This window comes from Rhipicephalus sanguineus, chromosome 1 (assembly GCF_013339695.2).
Source record: "Rhipicephalus sanguineus isolate Rsan-2018 chromosome 1, BIME_Rsan_1.4, whole genome shotgun sequence".
NCBI lineage: Eukaryota > Metazoa > Arthropoda > Arachnida > Ixodida > Ixodidae > Rhipicephalus > Rhipicephalus sanguineus.
Genome location: NC_051176.1, coordinates 250,412,549 through 250,429,630, shown reverse-complemented (window position 1 = coordinate 250,429,630; position 17,082 = coordinate 250,412,549). Strand labels below are relative to the sequence as shown.

The following is a 17,082-nucleotide window of genomic DNA, read 5'->3' as shown; positions in this document are numbered from 1 at the left end:
AATTTCAAATAAATTGTTAGATTCTTTATTATTATTTATTACTATTACCAATTTCCTATACGTCAGCGTGATAATGTGCATCGCATCTGCAGATTTTTCTGAGTTTTAACGTGATCAACATGCACTTTCTCCTCAATTTAGCGACAGGCATTTTTTTACCCCTGTAGGGCTGCTTTCCCGCAGTAGAATTCAGGAAAACTCTTCGGGAAAAAAATCCAGCCAGCGCAATCATACCAAACTGCAAGCACATGGAAGGGTTGTCGTACTGTACATGCCACTAGAGTGCAATTAGCGAATAGATGATCGTTGCGCTACAATTAACTTTTGAAAAATCACCCCATGCATTTTCAGCGGATCCACGAAAGTGTCTCGGGAAAAACATCCAGCCGGCGAATTCAAACTAATCGCGATGTACAGCATAAGAACGTTGTCAGCGTTAAGTCCCTTAAGTGCAATTTGCGAAAATTAAGGCATTCTTCAGTAATCAATTTCTAAAGAACGCTCTCCATAGCGTTACGCCGAGCGCTTCCCCTTAGGGTCGACTTTGCCGCAGTACTCTATGTCCCAGATTGCTGGACATGGGCATTAAGTCTGCCAGAACGAGACCCTTGCTGTGAATGAAGGAAAGACGATCGATTTTAAGGGCTCGTTTTTCTTTGTTAAACACAATATTAATTAGAACTAACAGACAATAATGCCAATGAAAGTATAGATGTTATTTGTAATAGTTGGGATATAAATGTGAAGAAAGTAAAGTGGACGAAAAGGTAACTTGCCGCCGGCAGGGACGCAACCTGTGACCTTCGAATAACGCGTCCGATGCTCTACCACTGAGCTACGGTGGCGGTCACCTGCCGTCCACTTTATAGGGTATATATGTACATTTAAACCTAGGAGTGTTAGCGCCAGTCGCTGCCATGGCGGCGAGCGTGGAACACTTTTTTGCTGCCTTTTGGCGTCACGTAGCACGTGATCTGTTTACGAGCTGGCAGCTGACCAATATTCCCTCGCATACTACCTGAAGGCATTAAGTATGCCGGAACGAGACCCTTGCTATGACGTTTCATGGCATCGGACCGCCGCATCACATGCCCGGCGAGCATCAAACTGGGCAGATATTTTCGTCTTTTCGTCGCCGCGTCGGACCGTGGGACGGCCGCAGCCAATGACAGCTCGGGAGACGCGTGTCGTCACGCCGCTGGTGGCGCCCTCTCCCTGTCGCCGTTCATGCTGTACATGGCGATAGGGACCATAATGGCGAGGATGGAAAAAGCGCTAGAAGGTAGCAACATTGGATTTAATTTGTCACACAAACAGGTCGGAGCGATGGTTGAGCAGAAGCTTCCAGGTCTATTTTATGCTGATGATATTGTCTTATTTGCGGACAGTCAAGATGATATACAGCGACTGGCAGATATATGCGGAAGGGAGTGTGAGGCTCTAGGACTAGGATTTAGTACAACAAAATGTGGATTGATGGTATTCAATGATCACGGAGACCATACGGTCTTAATACAGGGGCAAAAAATACCGAGGGTAAGCGAGTACAAGTACCTCGGAGTATGGGTAAATGAGGGGGATAGATATATGGAGGTACAAGAGAAAGCATCGGTGGCAAAGGGAAAGAGGAATGCTGCAATTATGAAGCACAGAGCTTTATGGGGATACAATAGGTACGAGGTGCTTCGAGGGCTGTGGAAGGGTGTGATGGTTCCGGGGCTTACATTTGGGAACTCAGTGGTGTGCATGAAGTCAGAGGTGCAAGCAGGAATGGATGTAAATCAAAGGACGGTGGGCCGCCTCGCGTTGGGCGCTCACGGGAAGACGACAAATGAGGCGGTAAAGGGTGATATGGGATGGACAGGCTTTGAAGTGAGGGAAGCGCAGAGCAAAATGAGATTCGAAGAGAGGCTGAGGAAAATGAAGAAGAGTAGATGGGCAGAGAAGGTTTTCAGGTATTTGTATAGAAAAAGCGTTGACACGCAGTGGAGAAAAAGAACTAGGAGGCTCACCAGTAAATATACGGCTGGCAGTGCGGGCGATATGGCAACAAGGAGCATTAAGCGGAAGGTCAGAGAGGCGGAGAGGACTTATTGGATGACAGCGATGGAAAAGAAGCCGGCTCTGAGTAACTACCGAAAAGGAAAAAACGAAATAAGGAGGGAAAGGTTTTATGATAATTCAAGGGGAAGCGCTTTACTGTTTGAAGCAAGGTCGGGCTGCCTTAGAACGCGTAGTTATAAAGCGAGATTCAGTAACGAAGAAGAACAATTGTACATGCTGCGGGGGAACTAAGGAAACGATGGAACATGTACTGATTGAATGTGGCGATATTCACCCAGGTATACGTGTGGGCACGAGTCTACATGAAGCCTTGGGTTTTAGGGACAACAATGGAAAGCTGAACACGCCCGCGATAGAAATAAGTAAGAGACGGTTAGAGTATTGGTGGCAGAAAAGTAGAGATAAAGTACAAAAATGAATAATTGAGGAAAAAAAGGTCATTCTGCCTTAAGAGGCAGAGAGATGGACCGTGAATTTCTATTTTTGGTATAATAACATAGATTTAATCAATGTAGATAAGGCATTAGGACAACATGAAACAAGGAAGTTTTTTTTCTTTCTTTTTTTTTTTTTCTCGCCTTCGAGCCTGGTGGCAGACATGTCACCGCCCCGTTATAAAGGGGACGCTCATAGCATCCATCCATCCATCCGTTCCGTGACCAAGGCGAGTCGGTGGAGTCAAGCTAGGGTGGCTAGCCAAGCCTCGGAGCATTTGCCGACATCGCCGCTCGCGGCGGCGTGATAAACGTCGAGTACATCTTGTTTGTGACGTGCAATAATTCCTGATTGAATAAAGCGATGTTTGAGGTGTGCCATTTCTGCAAGACAGTGCCCGTTTCCAAACCACTAATGAGATCGCGAGCAGCGATGCAAGGCCATTTCGCAGATAAACAGCGACACCGTCGTCTCGGCGAGCCGGCTCGCTTCGCTTCCACCTTTGCTCTTCACATCGACGACGTCGAGAAAGTTAATAGCGTATGCTAACGCATTATATGCGAGTACAAAACTTAATCGTGTTGGCAAAAGCAAGCGCTCTATGACGAGCTCGCGTGTAATCGCGAATGGCGTAGGCGACGGCCGGCGGCCGCCATGCTAGGCCTACCTCTCGCAGTCGTGAGTGACGGCGAGCTGTTGCGATGTGCTTGTCGTTCGCGAAGGCGTAGTTTCAGTGATTATTTTCAAATAGAACGAAGCGTGGCTGTGCAAAGTCGTTTGTTTTGTGCTTCATTACGAGGATACGAAGTCCTCCGAGCCTACGGCTGCTTGCTCGTTCGCCCCGTGTGTGCTGAATCGTCGTACGCCGCATGCCGGACATCCGACGCCGCACCCCGGATCGGAGGCAAAATCGTACCGTCTGCCACGCCTTAACCCACTCTCTCCTCTCCCTCCCCCATTTCATGTGTATATACGCGCGTGCGCTCGGTCGGCTTCCGTCATTCTCGCTTCGCTACCGTTGATGAGTTGTAACGTCAACGTCGGCGCCACTCGTTCACTCGGCGCTAACAGAAAGCAACGCACAAACACAACGTAATGATAACACAAACACTAAATACAAACCTCACACACTAACGTAAACGCCGAGTGAACGTAACGGAAACTTGATGTGCGACCTCAGTGCTGCTTCGCATCCCCTCATGGTTCCCTTGAGTGGGAGATGGTGTATTTTTTTTTTAGTCTGGTGGAGCTGGAATGGTTGTTACATTGCAAAGTACATCTGCGAAGGGTTTGAGCGCCCCGCTTCGTCCGGGCTATCTGCAATCTTTTCACCGTGTCTGGATGTTACCAAACATGGAGGTACATAGGCGTGCGCAGGGTTCTCCTTTAGGGGAGGAGGGGCGCGCGAAGTGTTATCACAGCTCTCACCTCCCCCCCCCCCCCCCCAATTGGTCGAGTTCGAAAAACAAGCTTCTCAGTGGATGCAAAAATTAAAATGAAGCGATGACGTGCTTCACACAACGGCCTGCCTTTGGCCCCCGGCTTTCCGGCCGTGAAAATGGGAACAGCTCGTGGAATGCAACATCAATGGTTCTCGGCCGCCTTGTCAAAAAACCTGCATGGCCATAACCTTGCCCTTTAAACAATGACGGGACGTCTTACTGAGTAAAGGCATGGGGCAGACATGGCGTCCCCCTGCCCCCTTCGTGCGCACGCCTATCTGGAGGTGCCTCCCGTGAGATGACACTTTTTCTCTCCCTCCCTCCCTTCCTACTGGTCGTTGGCCCGGCACCGCGTTGCACTAACGTTTCATTTTCTGTTTTCCTTTTTTTCGACCTCTTCCCCTAGGTTGGAGGCCAAACCCCATATGCGCGAAAATGCACACGACAGCGACGAGCGATGCTATGAGCGACGAAACGAGCCGCGCGACGTGTCGCGTGGTCGATATCGCGCGATCGCTCGGTTTTTCAGATTCAGAATCCGTCGCCCGGAAGTGCTGTGCTCAAGCAGCCAATAGCAAAACACCGGAAACATATGCATCAGTGACGTACTGCAGATTGCCGCCACTTTCTTATCGACGCGCATCAACAACAACGTTCTTCAACATGGCCAACGGCGACGAGCGCAACGTTGACGTTGTTGAACGCGAACGGCCTCAGGGACGGGAACTACAAGTCCCGCGCCGTCTGTGACGCGGCTTGGCGGCACGTATGAGCAGTGATGGGATCGAAAAAAATGCTGCAAGACAATGATAAACATTTTATATACCATTATGCAACAAAACATCGTATTCTACATTGCATACCGCTGAAAACGGGTCACTTTTGGTACGAGTAAACGCCCTCACGCCAGCAGTGGAGATCGCTCGCCGAAACCGTCGCGTGAATGGGCACGCGGTCGCCCATGCGAGCGACCGCGTGCGCGAAGACGATCTACGTCGCGTCGCTCGGAGACGTCCACCGTTGCGACACAAGCTACCGCTGTTTTTCTATATCGCTACAGCCACTTCCTTCTCCGTTCCTATTTGTACGCATCCTCCAAAATTTATGCAAGTACAGTGCGCTTGTTGTAGACCGCTGGATTTCTCACTGAAATTTTAGCCTTGCTGCGAGAGCGGGCTGGAGTAGGCGGAGCTCCATGCTGACTTCAGGCCATTTGACTGGCCTAACTTCACTTTTACTATGCTCCGTAGACCAGCTAATCGGACTTTTAAATGCGAAGCATTTCTTAGTGAACTTCTGCGACTTTGAGCGTATCTATCTATCTATCTATCTATCTATCTATCTATCTATCTATCTATCTATCTATCTATCTATCTATCTATCTATCTATCTATCTATCTATCTATCTATCTATCTATCCGCCTGCGTGGCAAGCGCTGCTGCTGTGCATGACATGCGCGGCCACGCCGGTGGCGTTCTACTGCGGCCGCAACTATCATAATGCCGTGCGCCAGAGCAGACGATGCAGCACTGTGTGCGTCACCCCCACGGTGTAAGAATATACTCAGGTGCTGACACTCTCCCCGCAACGCGTGGAAAACCGCAATCCACGCGCGGCCAGATTATGTTCGGGTTCTTATCAGTTGACTTGCAGTTTTCATCGGCGCTTTCTTGCAGGGCGCTACGAAAAGCGGAGTAGTCGGCATAGCAACGCGCATGCTGCTGATAATATGCATTTTGCTGGCATGTGCAGCCGCGCTGTTTCTAAGCCAGGCATTTTTGTTCGTGTGCGTTTTATGCACGCTTGTTTTACGCTCTTCTATCGACGAAGGTGGCAACGAACTGCTGAGAGGTGTTTGCAATGGGTTAGGACGTGCTTCGTACCGAACTGCCGTTCTGGCTACCGGACTTGAGCGGAGCGTGTGTCTCTCTTCAAAGCGCCGTCCGACAGGGATCGTGTGGAGCAGTGGCGCCGTGCAGTTCCGAGGGCAGACCGAACGCTAATGCCTACAGAATGAATGAACAGACGAAACTACAAGTGCGCGCGAGCGGTACTTGAGTGGGCTTTGGGTGCAGCCCGATCGATCCGCGTTCACGACATTCACACCCTGCACGAGGTATTTTCATGTTAGCGAGTCATTAAGCCTGGTACACTTTTCATTTTAATCCGAAATAACGAATTCCCTTCGCCTTTTGAGAGTTATTCACGCCACTACGAACGAAAGCGTTGGGGAGGCAGAAGAATTTCAAGTCGCCAGCACCGCTTTGTTGGGTCCCGGGTTTGGGCGACGAAGCCATGGACGCTGCCGCACAAAACCGTGATGCTACACTGCATGGGAACTTAGTGATGTCCGCGTACGCCGACGCGAATAGGTATGTTCAATCATTTCTTACAAACTGACTCGGTTGCGTCTGAAACTTTCGACTGCCAAAATAGAGGCACCCCACAGGGAGCCATATTATCCCCGATACTTTTTAATGTAGGCCTCATAAAGCTAGCTTGTGGGCTGAAAAATCTGAAAGGTAGGGGCAGCTCTTCATGAAGGCGATGTCACTTTATGGGCAAAGGGTGGGTCTTATGCGGAAAAATACGAGTGATAGCGTAGCCATGGACTGGGGGCCCGACCATAACTGCCTGATTTTTTTTTCTGGATAAAACTTTTTTTCTCCTAGCCTGCGAGTTGACTGGGGAGCAAATTATTGCTCCGGTAAGAGTCGTATTGACAGTTTATTTCACTGTTATTTTCGTTAATGCCATAGCAACAACTTCGATCAACGTTCGTCATTCTTGTTAGCACAAGACCGAAAAAATTACAGCATATCCATGGGTGAATGATGAAGAGCTTGGGCGAAGCTCTTGAAGCAATCATGGTTACACCGTGAAATGTTCAGTGGTTTCGCCCAGCAGTAATCAAAGCGATACGCCGCTTTGATTACTGCACGCCATCTAGCGTGCAGGGTGCCGCTGCTTTTTCTTTTCTCTCCTTTTTTTTTCTTTTCTTCTTTTTTCTTTTTTTTTGCACACATATTGCACACATCTCTATGGGACAGCGCCACCTAGTATATCGTCACCCAACTGCAGTTTGCATGCATCTCTATGGGACAGCGCCATCTATTGAATGATACGGGAGACGCGACGGCGGGGGAACGCCGGATGGAGCGACGACCGACTAGGTGATGCTAAAGTCCCTAGATTTTTCCCTGTTCGTAAAAAGGACAAATCTAGGGACTTTAGGTGATGCTATAAGGAGCTTCGCCCCTAAAAGAGCAAAAGGTCGGCACGCGGCCGGCGGAAAGCGTCGTCTGCTTGGCGCGCGGTGTGGCTTGGCGGCTCTGCGCCAAACGGCGCAGAGCCGCCAAGCGGCGTCGACGGGCGAAATCGAGAGATTAATAGGTGCACTGCAATAACAGGGGAGGGCGCGGCGGCGGCACCACCGTGGTAGTCTTAGTACACTCTAACCGTGGTTCGGCTACTCACGGGCGCTCTCCGTCTCGAGCCATTAGATGGCGCCACGCTCAACGGACCCATGACCGAACATACTTTGGCTGCTTAGGCGCGCGCTGTGTCAACACCAGAATATTCTTACACCGTGGTCACGACTCGCATCCACGGAGCGCAGACTCCTCTCCGGTTGACGCACTTTCCGCAAATTCCTTTCGTTATCCTCCTCTCACTCTCCCCATCCAAGAGAGTACAGCCACGCTCCTCAGCTTCTCTCTCTACCAGCGAACCTCTCGCCACTCAGGACACGTGACCTGCGTGACGCCTACTACCCCTACTACTTACGACGGCACAAGGCAGACTAAGAGAGCTTCGCTGCAAAACATGGCTGGCGTGAATCCGTTTCACAGGTTCACGCCAGATCGCAACTACGCTGATTGTCAAAGCTACAACAGCTAGCTACCCTGTTCCATAAGAACGTCATGAATCACTTTTCCAAGTAATCATCAAATGACCTCAGTATCGGAGTTTATTGCCTCCACGGATCGATTGCCACAAAGATTTCTCCAGTGATGCTACCGAGGACTTCTGATTTGGAGCAATTTTTGGAGCAGCAAAATTTACGTTTTGGAGCACTTTGGAGCAGCAAAATTTTCATCTTGGAGCACTTTGGAGCAGATAATTTTGCATCTGGGAGCACTTTGGAGCAGCGAATTTTACATCCTAGAGTGCAATACAGAAGCATATTGCATTAACATTCATGCACCTGAGTATTATTATGGGGCTCTTATGAAGGCTAGAAATATTTCGATTCATTGCAAATCTCATGGAAAAAATCAACTCAGGAGCATAGGCGTGCGCACAGGGGAGCAGGGGGGGGGGCGCCCCCCCCCCTATCACCTAAGAAGGGGGGCGCGAAATCTGCCCCGTACATTGACCCTTGCGATAGCAATTATATGGACACTCTGGGCGGATTTTTGCCGTCGCCGTTGCCGTAATTTTCCGTATAAAGTCCAAATTAATAACATCACCACGCGCATTCTAGCCGCGGGTAAAAGCTCGCGAGCGCTGGCGACAACGCGGCTGAAGCGGAGATTAAACTAGCCGGCCGTCTGTCTCCGCCGCACGGACAGCGCATGAGATAACATCTTCCCGCGTGCGGGCCTGCCGTCGATTGCTCATCAAACAGAGAGGAAACGCCCCGCCCGTCTTTCGTAAGAAGCATGAAGGGACGCCAGGGGAGCGGAAGGGGGGGGGGGGGGTGGAGCGCATCGTTCGAAGGGCGCAGTCGCTTGCGCGCGCGCTATCGCGAGGCATCAGGAAACGGCTGGTAAACTTGCTGTGCTCTCAACGCTTACTTCGCGTTTAGAGAACTCGGAGCAAGACAACGCTTCGGTTCCTGGATCCAAAAGAGTTAGCTGCTAGTCTACTTCGTTTCACAATACAATTTTTTGGTATCGCATTCATTGCTTTGCTCTGAAGCGAAACTGAGTTTTTTTAACCGTTAGCTATTGACCCCCGAAAGCGAGGGCGGACGTGTAGCATGGCGTAGCCGCTTCACTGTGGGCCGTAAGCGACGGGCCCGCTACTGACAGCTGCGCCTTCGCGGCTGCTCCGACCAGGAGATATGATTTTACTAATGAGATGACATTTTTAAAAAAGCAAGCAAAAAATTCAAATTGGAACCCTAGCACGTGAGCTCGAAAGGGCAGGGCCTAAATTTTAGGGAGTATTTAACGCAGAGTGATTACAAACTCGGACGCGTGCTGGCGGAAGGAATTACGAAAAAGCTGTTCTGGATGAAGATCCATGGATAAAAAGATCTGAGGAAAAGTGTCAACGCGTTTCCACCGTTCGCGTGCTCTTCCATAAACGCGAAGCAAGGAAAATTCGATATTGTCCCATATATCTACTGCGAGCGATCCCAGATTTCATTCCGCGATGTCCGGAAACAGAAGTGACAGACATTTTAGCGGCACTCATGTAGTTATTACTGAACATATTTTTGCTTTCCTTACGTGCCATGCGACGCTTGAAACGAGCTATCAGCAGCGTTTCTGGAACAGACGACGTCCGCCGATGAATCGCCGTCGCACTTTCTCGCTACCGATAGGCCTAGACGTCACGAGCCTCTGCGGAGAGCGCGTTTTGCTGTCGAGCCGACTTGCAGAACAGAAGCTGCGTCGGCACCGTGCATGGCATCGTGGCTTACTCGGAACGCACGCGCGAGCGCTATTTATTCAGCGGAATAATTCTTGGTCCATGATTGCGACTTTATTGGCAGCCCCGAGATCGAGCTGCACATGTTCTGACGCGCCGGCGGTGCGATTGCCGGTGATAGACGCCCCCAAACACGAGACTTTGGCGCAGTTTGGCGCAAATTTCCTCGATATTATCAGGATGGCGCAGTAAATACAATTTGGCGCACTTTGGCGCAGTTAGCGCAGGAGTGGAATCACTGTTTCTCGAATCCGTGAAGAACGAGCAGTTACAGGGGTTTGTCGCACGCTTTCTCTCGTCCCGACGAGCGCGCCGATTGTCAAAGCTTACTACACAACAGCTGGCTACCTTGCTCCATAAGAACGTCATGAATCACCTTTTCCAAGTAATCATCAAATGACCTCAGTGTCGGAGTTTATTGCCTCCACGGATCGATTGCCACAAACATTTCTCGAATCCGTGAAGAACGAGCGGTTACAGGGGTTTGTCGCACGCTTTCTCTCGTCCCGACGAGCGCGCTGGAAGCTGATCAGGGAGGGGTGGCACGAGGGAAAGTTACGTCAGTGCGAGTCATGACCTTTAGCGCGCGTGATGAACCGCGATCGCTCTCTCCCGTTATTTTTGTGCGCAAGTGTGCCTCGATCTGTAATGTTAGCAGACTAGCGCTGCGCCGGCACCCCGTGGCAAGCGCAGCCGATACAAACGCCGCATTTGATTTATTTGAGTTACTGGCAATAGCATGCTAAGCACAGTTCGACGTCAAGCAGCGGGTGCCGGCAGCTCCGAAGCGAGTGAGTATCGACGGGCCTCTGTATGAAAAAAGGGCCACCTGAGAAAGTGGCAACTTCGCGCTCCCCTTGCAAACTCTCCTTGCCGCGCACGACCACAAGATTTGGCTGCGATGTTCATAGCAATGTCTGCTATCCGCAGGATGCGTTTTCTCACCAAGCGCGAGGGGTGGTTCATGACCCCTTAAAAAAAAAATTAAAGACAGTTCCACGCTTGTGAAATCTGAATAAACAGCGGAACTATAGCAAGCAAGCGCCACCACCTGGCGAACGCAGATGAACTTTACTCATCACCTTTCATCCTATTTCTATATCGTTCTTTCATCATTCTATATCGCCCTCTCCTTTCCCATCTCCTACCCCTCACATCACTCCTCACTTCTTTCCCACGCCTTGCTATATTGCACATCGTTATGCTATGGTTTACCCTCTCACCTCCTTTTTTTTCTTTTCCTCATCCTAACACCAGTCCTCCCCACTTCCCTTTCCTATCGCCTTGCTCAACTAAGACTATGCCTTGCTTCACCCTTCCCCACCTTTTTCTCCTCACCCTTACTTCCCTTTCTCGCCATCTTGCTATACAATGCTATGCTATCTGCTTGGCACATACCCGCAGAGTTTTCTGTCTACGACACCGGCCTTACTCCGAGCTTTAACAGCGGAGCTGTTAAAAAATTTCTGGGGTTTCAGGAGCTTGAATTATGATATGAAACATGCTGTAGTGGAGGGCTCCGAATCATTTCAACTACCTGGGATTCTTTACCGTGCACAGACATCGCGCAGTACACGGGCGATGTCGCATTTCGCTTTCATCGTAATGCGACCGCCGTGGCCAGGATCGTACCCGCGTCTTTCGGGTCAGCAGCCGAGCACCGTAGCCACTGCGCCACCGCATCGAACTTTATAAAAGCGCTTCGTCGATCGACATGTTCACTTACCTTCTGCGATAGCCAATGGCGTCCAGGAAATTTGTACACAACTGTCAGATACAGGGTTATGTGCGCCCACCTATGCCACTACAAAGACTAAACGACACGCGATTCACGTTATCCATTCAACTTTTTACCTGGCTGACGAAGACAAGTGAAACGGTAAAAGGTCAGGCTCTGGAAATGTAAACTACATGTACATTTCAGCAGTTCTGACACCTGGTAGAACTAGCTATCACCATGTTTGTGCGCTCCAGAAAGAAGAGTGACTTACCGCGTGTGAACTGCAGGGTCAGAAACATGAATCGAATGCAAATGATTAATTTTCGTTAGCAGCAACCGAAAGACACATGGTCAACAGCCACGACTTTCCCTGCAAGAATGTGTTTGAGCAAACCTGAGGCAGTTACATCCCAGGCGTAAGCAAGACGCAGCACAGAGAACGAAATGATGTTTAATGACTTACATGGGAGTCAACATCGGCAGTTTAACATTCGATGATGGTTTTGTACAATGATGATGAATGAAGTTCATGCATAGCACACTCTCAAGTACTGCACTGCTTAACTCAGATGAAAACAGCATACACTGCAATGAATGCGATGGTCATGATAGTTCACAGTAGGCCCAAGGAGATCGCTCGGCCTTGCATCGGTCGGTTGTTGAACTTTGCGAGAGCTTCCTGCGCGTCTCGCGGTGTTGGAAAGGCAATCCGTGCGTCACCCGTCGCCTGGCCCCGGTCGTTGAAACGCCGCATAACATTCTCTTTGGTCAATTCGAAGCCCTGAAAGAAGTTTATGATATCCTCGACACCCGCACGGTACGGAATATTTGTGGCGGTGACGACGCATCCGGGCTTACCGAAGCTATCCATGCCGCGCGGCTGGCAGCGGCGGCTCCTCGTGGCGCGGCGCCCTTAGCAGTGGCCCTCCACGATCAGGAAGGGGCCCTCCGCGATCCGGAAGAGGCCCTCCACGATCCGGAAGAGGCCCTCCGCGATCAGGAAGAGGCCCTCCGCGGTCAGGAAGGGGACCTCCGCGGTCAGGAAGGGGCCCTCCGCGGTCAGGAAGGGGCCCTCCGCGGTCAGGAAGGGGCCCTCCGCGATCAGGAAGGGGCCCTCCACGGTCCGGGAAGAGAGGACCACGACGGGGCCCGCCTTCCGGGAACAGAGGCGGCCGCGAAGAGCGCTCGAGCAGTGGCCGCTTAGGCGGACCATCGCGGTCACGCAGAGGCGGCCCCGGCGGTCCTGACTCGAAGCGCCCCTCTGGCCGCATGCCCGGCCTTTCGGGCCGGCCGTCACCACCGCGTTCGTGGAAGCGACCATCGAATCGATTGTCATAGCGGTTCTCAGGACGACCGTCTGGCCGGCCGTCGGGACGGTGGTGCCCTCCCAACGCTTGCGCTACTTCGCTGTACGGTATCGTCTTGAGCGCTATCACGTGCGGCCCAAGGTTAGCACCGTCTTGCAGGAATGCCCTCTCACAGTCAGCATGAGTCGCGAACTCGGCAAACGCGTGACCGGTGGGTACGCCATTTGCTCCAAGCATAATATGAATGGCGCGGGGTATGACGCCCTGAATGCTGAAAAAGTCAGCTATGTCCCTGTCAGTCACAGTGTTCGGCAATCCAAGCATGGAAACGCAGGTGTGTCCAGGTGGCACGAGCACATGGCCAGCTCCGTGGGCCGGCGCCCCAGGGCCCATCCCAGGCCCGTGCATCGGTCCGTGGCCTACTTCGGGGGCACGGTCAGGTCCGACTCCATGCCCAACAGGCGGCTCTTCATCTCGCCGACCCACCGGCATGCCATCAGGACGGATATTATCGCCATTTCGCGCCGCATACATGACATCGCGACTGCCGACAGAAAGTTCTATGTAGCGGTGGCCGATTTTCCGTCTCTGCATGTTCATGGCAGTTTCAAAGTCTCTCTTGTCACCAAATTCCACAAATGCCATGCCCGTTGCGCGACCACTACGATCATGCTCCACTAAGATGTCCAGAACATTGAGCCCCGAAAAAAACTGCAGGACGTCTTGCTCACTGGTATTGTATGGAAGACCCTTCATTACAACGACCATGTCTGATTCGCGGGTGCGGCCCTGGTTTGGTGGTGCCGCAGATGGCGAGACGAGCAATTCAGTTTGCTCAAAAAGGTCCTCAGGGAAAGGAACTACCTGAATCGGATCTCCACACAGCACCTTGTAGTCACCCTGAATAGCTTCACGAGCATCCCACTTGTTAGCAAAACGCACCACCACGCTCTTCATGCCAGTTTCCGAAGTGGCCACGCGAATGCAGCCACTGAATATTCGCAGTCCTCGGAAAAGGTCTTTCACATCACGCGGTGCTGGGGCTCCGCTAAGGCCACGCAGTTCGACACAGCAACTCTCCTCCGCATGACGGGGGGGCACGTCGCGTGCTCCACCAGGGGGCCCTGCATCGTTCTTTCGGTCAGCTTTGCCACCGCCATCCAAACGTCGATCAACAAAGCTGGGAGCCATGTTTCCCATGCTCTCCATGTTTGGAACACCCATCGCGTCACCCATGCCGAAAGCACCTGGCATGTTGGCGGCCATGTTGCCAGGCATCGCAGCAGCCATCCCACCGCTCACATTGGCGCCCATGCCACCGGCAGCTCCTGGCATGCCACCCATATGGCCGGGCATGCTTCCAGGAATGTTGGCAGCTAAACCACCGGGAAGTGCAGCAGGCACTTGGCCCGTAACGTTCCCTGGCATGCCTCCGGCCATATTGGCGGCCATGCTGCCTGGCATGCCACCGCCGATTTGACCGGCAAGACTGCTGGGAAGATTGTTGGCCACGTTGGCGGGCATGCCTTCACCCATGTTGCCCGCCATGCCAACCATCATGTCACCACCTGCAGTGCCCATTAAGCCGCCCATCATATTGGCTGCAAGACCAGACAGGTTGCTCATCAAGTTAACAGGGGGCAGATTGAAAGCCGCCAAGTTTGGGAGCGCTGCGGGTTGGCAAGCCATGTTCATTGGTGCCGGGCTGATGTCAGTTTGCGGCCGTGCTGCCTGGTTCACGTTACCGATGGGGAAGATAGGCGGCGCCGCTTTGCTTGGATCCGTGTAAGGTGGCTTTTCATCCCAACCTCCCTTGCGTTCCGACGTCTGGCCATTAGACACTTTCGAGGGTTCCGGCACTCGGCCAGGATCGTCAAAACTTCGGCGGCGTTCATCGGAACGCGAAGATCTCGATCGGTCCTTGTCCCTCCGGTATGGCGGCGAGCGGCTGTGGCTGCGGTCCCGCCGCGACGACCGGCGCCTCGGTGAACGGTCCCGTGGTGGCCTTCGAGAGCGGTCGTCAGGGCTGGGGCGGCGGCGCTCTTCTTTCTTGACGGGTGGAGGCGCCGTGTGCTGAGCGCGCGCCTGGTCAATGATGCGCTGCATCTCGGCGCGCGAGCTGAGCAGTAGCTTTATGCGGACCTCCTTAATCTTGCCACCGTCGCGTTCCATGGCCTGGCGCGCATCTTCGTCGCTGCCGAAGGCGATGAAGGCGTCGCCCTTCTCTCCGCCGACGATGTGTACGCCACCCTCGGGAATGTTGAGGCCCTGGAAGTAGCGACGAATGTCCAGCGAATTTGCGGCCCAGGGCAAGTTCTGCAGTCGGATGATGATGGACATGGTGGACGGTTTCCTGCAAGGACAGATGGCGGCCACCTTGAGGAAGAGAATGCGAAAGTGCACCGAGCCTGTTCGAAGACAAGCTACTTTCTTTTTTTTGCCAGCGTCGACATTTCAAAGCTGTTCTTGGCCACTTTTGAAACCTACAAGCACGAAATTGGTGCTGGCTTGCTGAGTGGCCATTGTCGTTCATACAGCAAAGAAGCGGTTCGAGGGCATATTTTGTGCCATACGCAATGTGTGCATTTTATGAACCAGTATCGCCCGTTACATGTCTCCCCGTAAACATGGTCTGTGTAAGTGTGTGATAGGCTAAACCTGAAACGGCGCACACTCCTTTGGCAAGCTAATGTACACATTTGCTGGATTGATAAAGTATGTTTCGCGGAGCAGGAAATCAACAAGATTCACGTTCCTATTTTGCGCCAACCAGTTTTCGCACATTTCGTTTTAGTTGGTAGTAGAATTGGAAACAAAATGGCCCACGTAATTCCCTCGACTTAATGGACAAACAGAATCTCTAATCGCTTGCCTTCCCTAACTTTAAGCTTTGTCACATTCCACTAACTACAGCGCCAACATAAGAACAAAAAGATAAAATCGCACTCGCCGACCACATGTCGACGTGCAGCTACCATCTTTGAGAGTCGTAGAGTTGCTGTAGAACCTAAGCATAAAAAGAAAGCAGAGCGTTAGCAGTAGCAACTAAGTTGTTTCGGGTGGGTTTCGTTGGCCAACGGGCACAGTTGCTGCTGGTAGACGATGTAAACTGTGGAGTCGCAACACGATGACAACAATGTTTTCAGCCTGTGTTGGTAAGAATACTTGTCAGAACTCGCAAGCTGTCAAGCATCCCATAACGTGTGCTGAAACATTTAAGAGTTGGAAGTATTAGAACAGGGCCAGAACCTCAGGAATATGAATGGGCGCGTGAACAGCCTAAAGCGCATCTACATTTGCCACTTGCACAGCCACTACGAATGAAAATGAAAAACAAAATATATTTGTTGACCCTTTCAGACGCCACCTATGAAGAACTGTCTGTAAATGAGGCAAATCGATATAATGTTATTTCAAGGCACTCGATATTATATTGCAACGAAAATAATATATTTATTCTGAAGCCCTTCATACTCGGTTTTTGCATAAGTAGAATGAAATCTCAGGCTAGAAATATAGTGCAAATTCGTTTTCGATAATGCCCATGTTGAGCAAAGAAAAATTATACATTTGACGTGGGTCGGGGGAAGCGGTGCGTCGAACGACTCGTTGAATGAGGTGGTGCCTTCAGCAAAGTGATCATATGCAACAGTACACTGCAAAATGAAGTTAAATGAAGACAAATTTATTACGCAGGAGGTTCAATTCATCCAAAGCTCAATGTATCTTGCTATTTTGAGTGCATGGGTTCTCAAACTAGGTTCCGCGGAATTCAGGAGTTCCGTGAAGGATACCTTAGGGCTCCGCGAGCGACCAGAACGAATGCAACCCGCTCCCGTTCTAGCCCCATTAACTAATTTATTTAGTTATACAAGCAAATTTGCATTGCATTTTGCATTTACGAAGCCATTGCACGCCGCATCCGCACATCGGGTGTCTGTGGGTAGCGAGAGACCCACGTGGTAGTGAGTGAGTGTGTGAATAAACGTTTATTGGATACCCGGCTAATCCCACCCGGCTAATCCCACGACGGGACCGACAGGTCTAGCCTGCCGGCCCGATCACGGGCGCGCTGGACGGTCAGGATCTACCTCGGTCACACTGGCAAACTTAGTGTCATTTTGAGCGAGTGCACTTACGCTCACAGAGTGTCACTTTGGCGGCGCGCTGCTACACGAGAAAGAGAAGTGTGCTTTGGAAATGATGGCAGTGGCAACTGGTGGTTTAATAGCGGAACATATATTTGTTATTTTTGGCAATGCTCGCTGTTTAATAGCGTATTAGAGGCATGAACATAATTTACAATAAACTTTGCGCGTAAATGAAGTAAATATTGCAACCGCATAACATCACTGGTCATCGCGAGCCGAGACATGTCATATCAAAGACGAATCGAAAACAAAAATGGCGGACTCCGGTGCAGAAGGCATGGCAGAAGGGACGCGTAGTGGT

At 51.3% G+C, this 17,082-nt stretch overlaps 1 protein-coding gene across 3 annotated transcripts in view; it reads right to left on the bottom strand.

The window, feature by feature from the left end:
- Positions 1 to 12,053: 12,053 nt before the first annotated feature.
- The window catches only part of LOC119377454 (RNA-binding protein 12), a 61,679-nt gene continuing 56,650 nt past the window's right edge, over positions 12,054 to 17,082 (bottom strand). For 2 of the 3 annotated variants that reach the window (XM_037646919.2, XM_037646921.2), the window contains one exon: positions 12,054 to 14,983. In XM_037646919.2, the coding sequence (XP_037502847.1) occupies positions 12,187 to 14,970 (2,784 nt within the window). In that variant the 5' untranslated portion in view covers positions 14,971 to 14,983 and the 3' untranslated portion in view covers positions 12,054 to 12,186. The remainder of the gene's footprint in view (positions 14,984 to 17,082) is intronic. The other variant, XM_049411278.1, reaches the window with a different exon arrangement.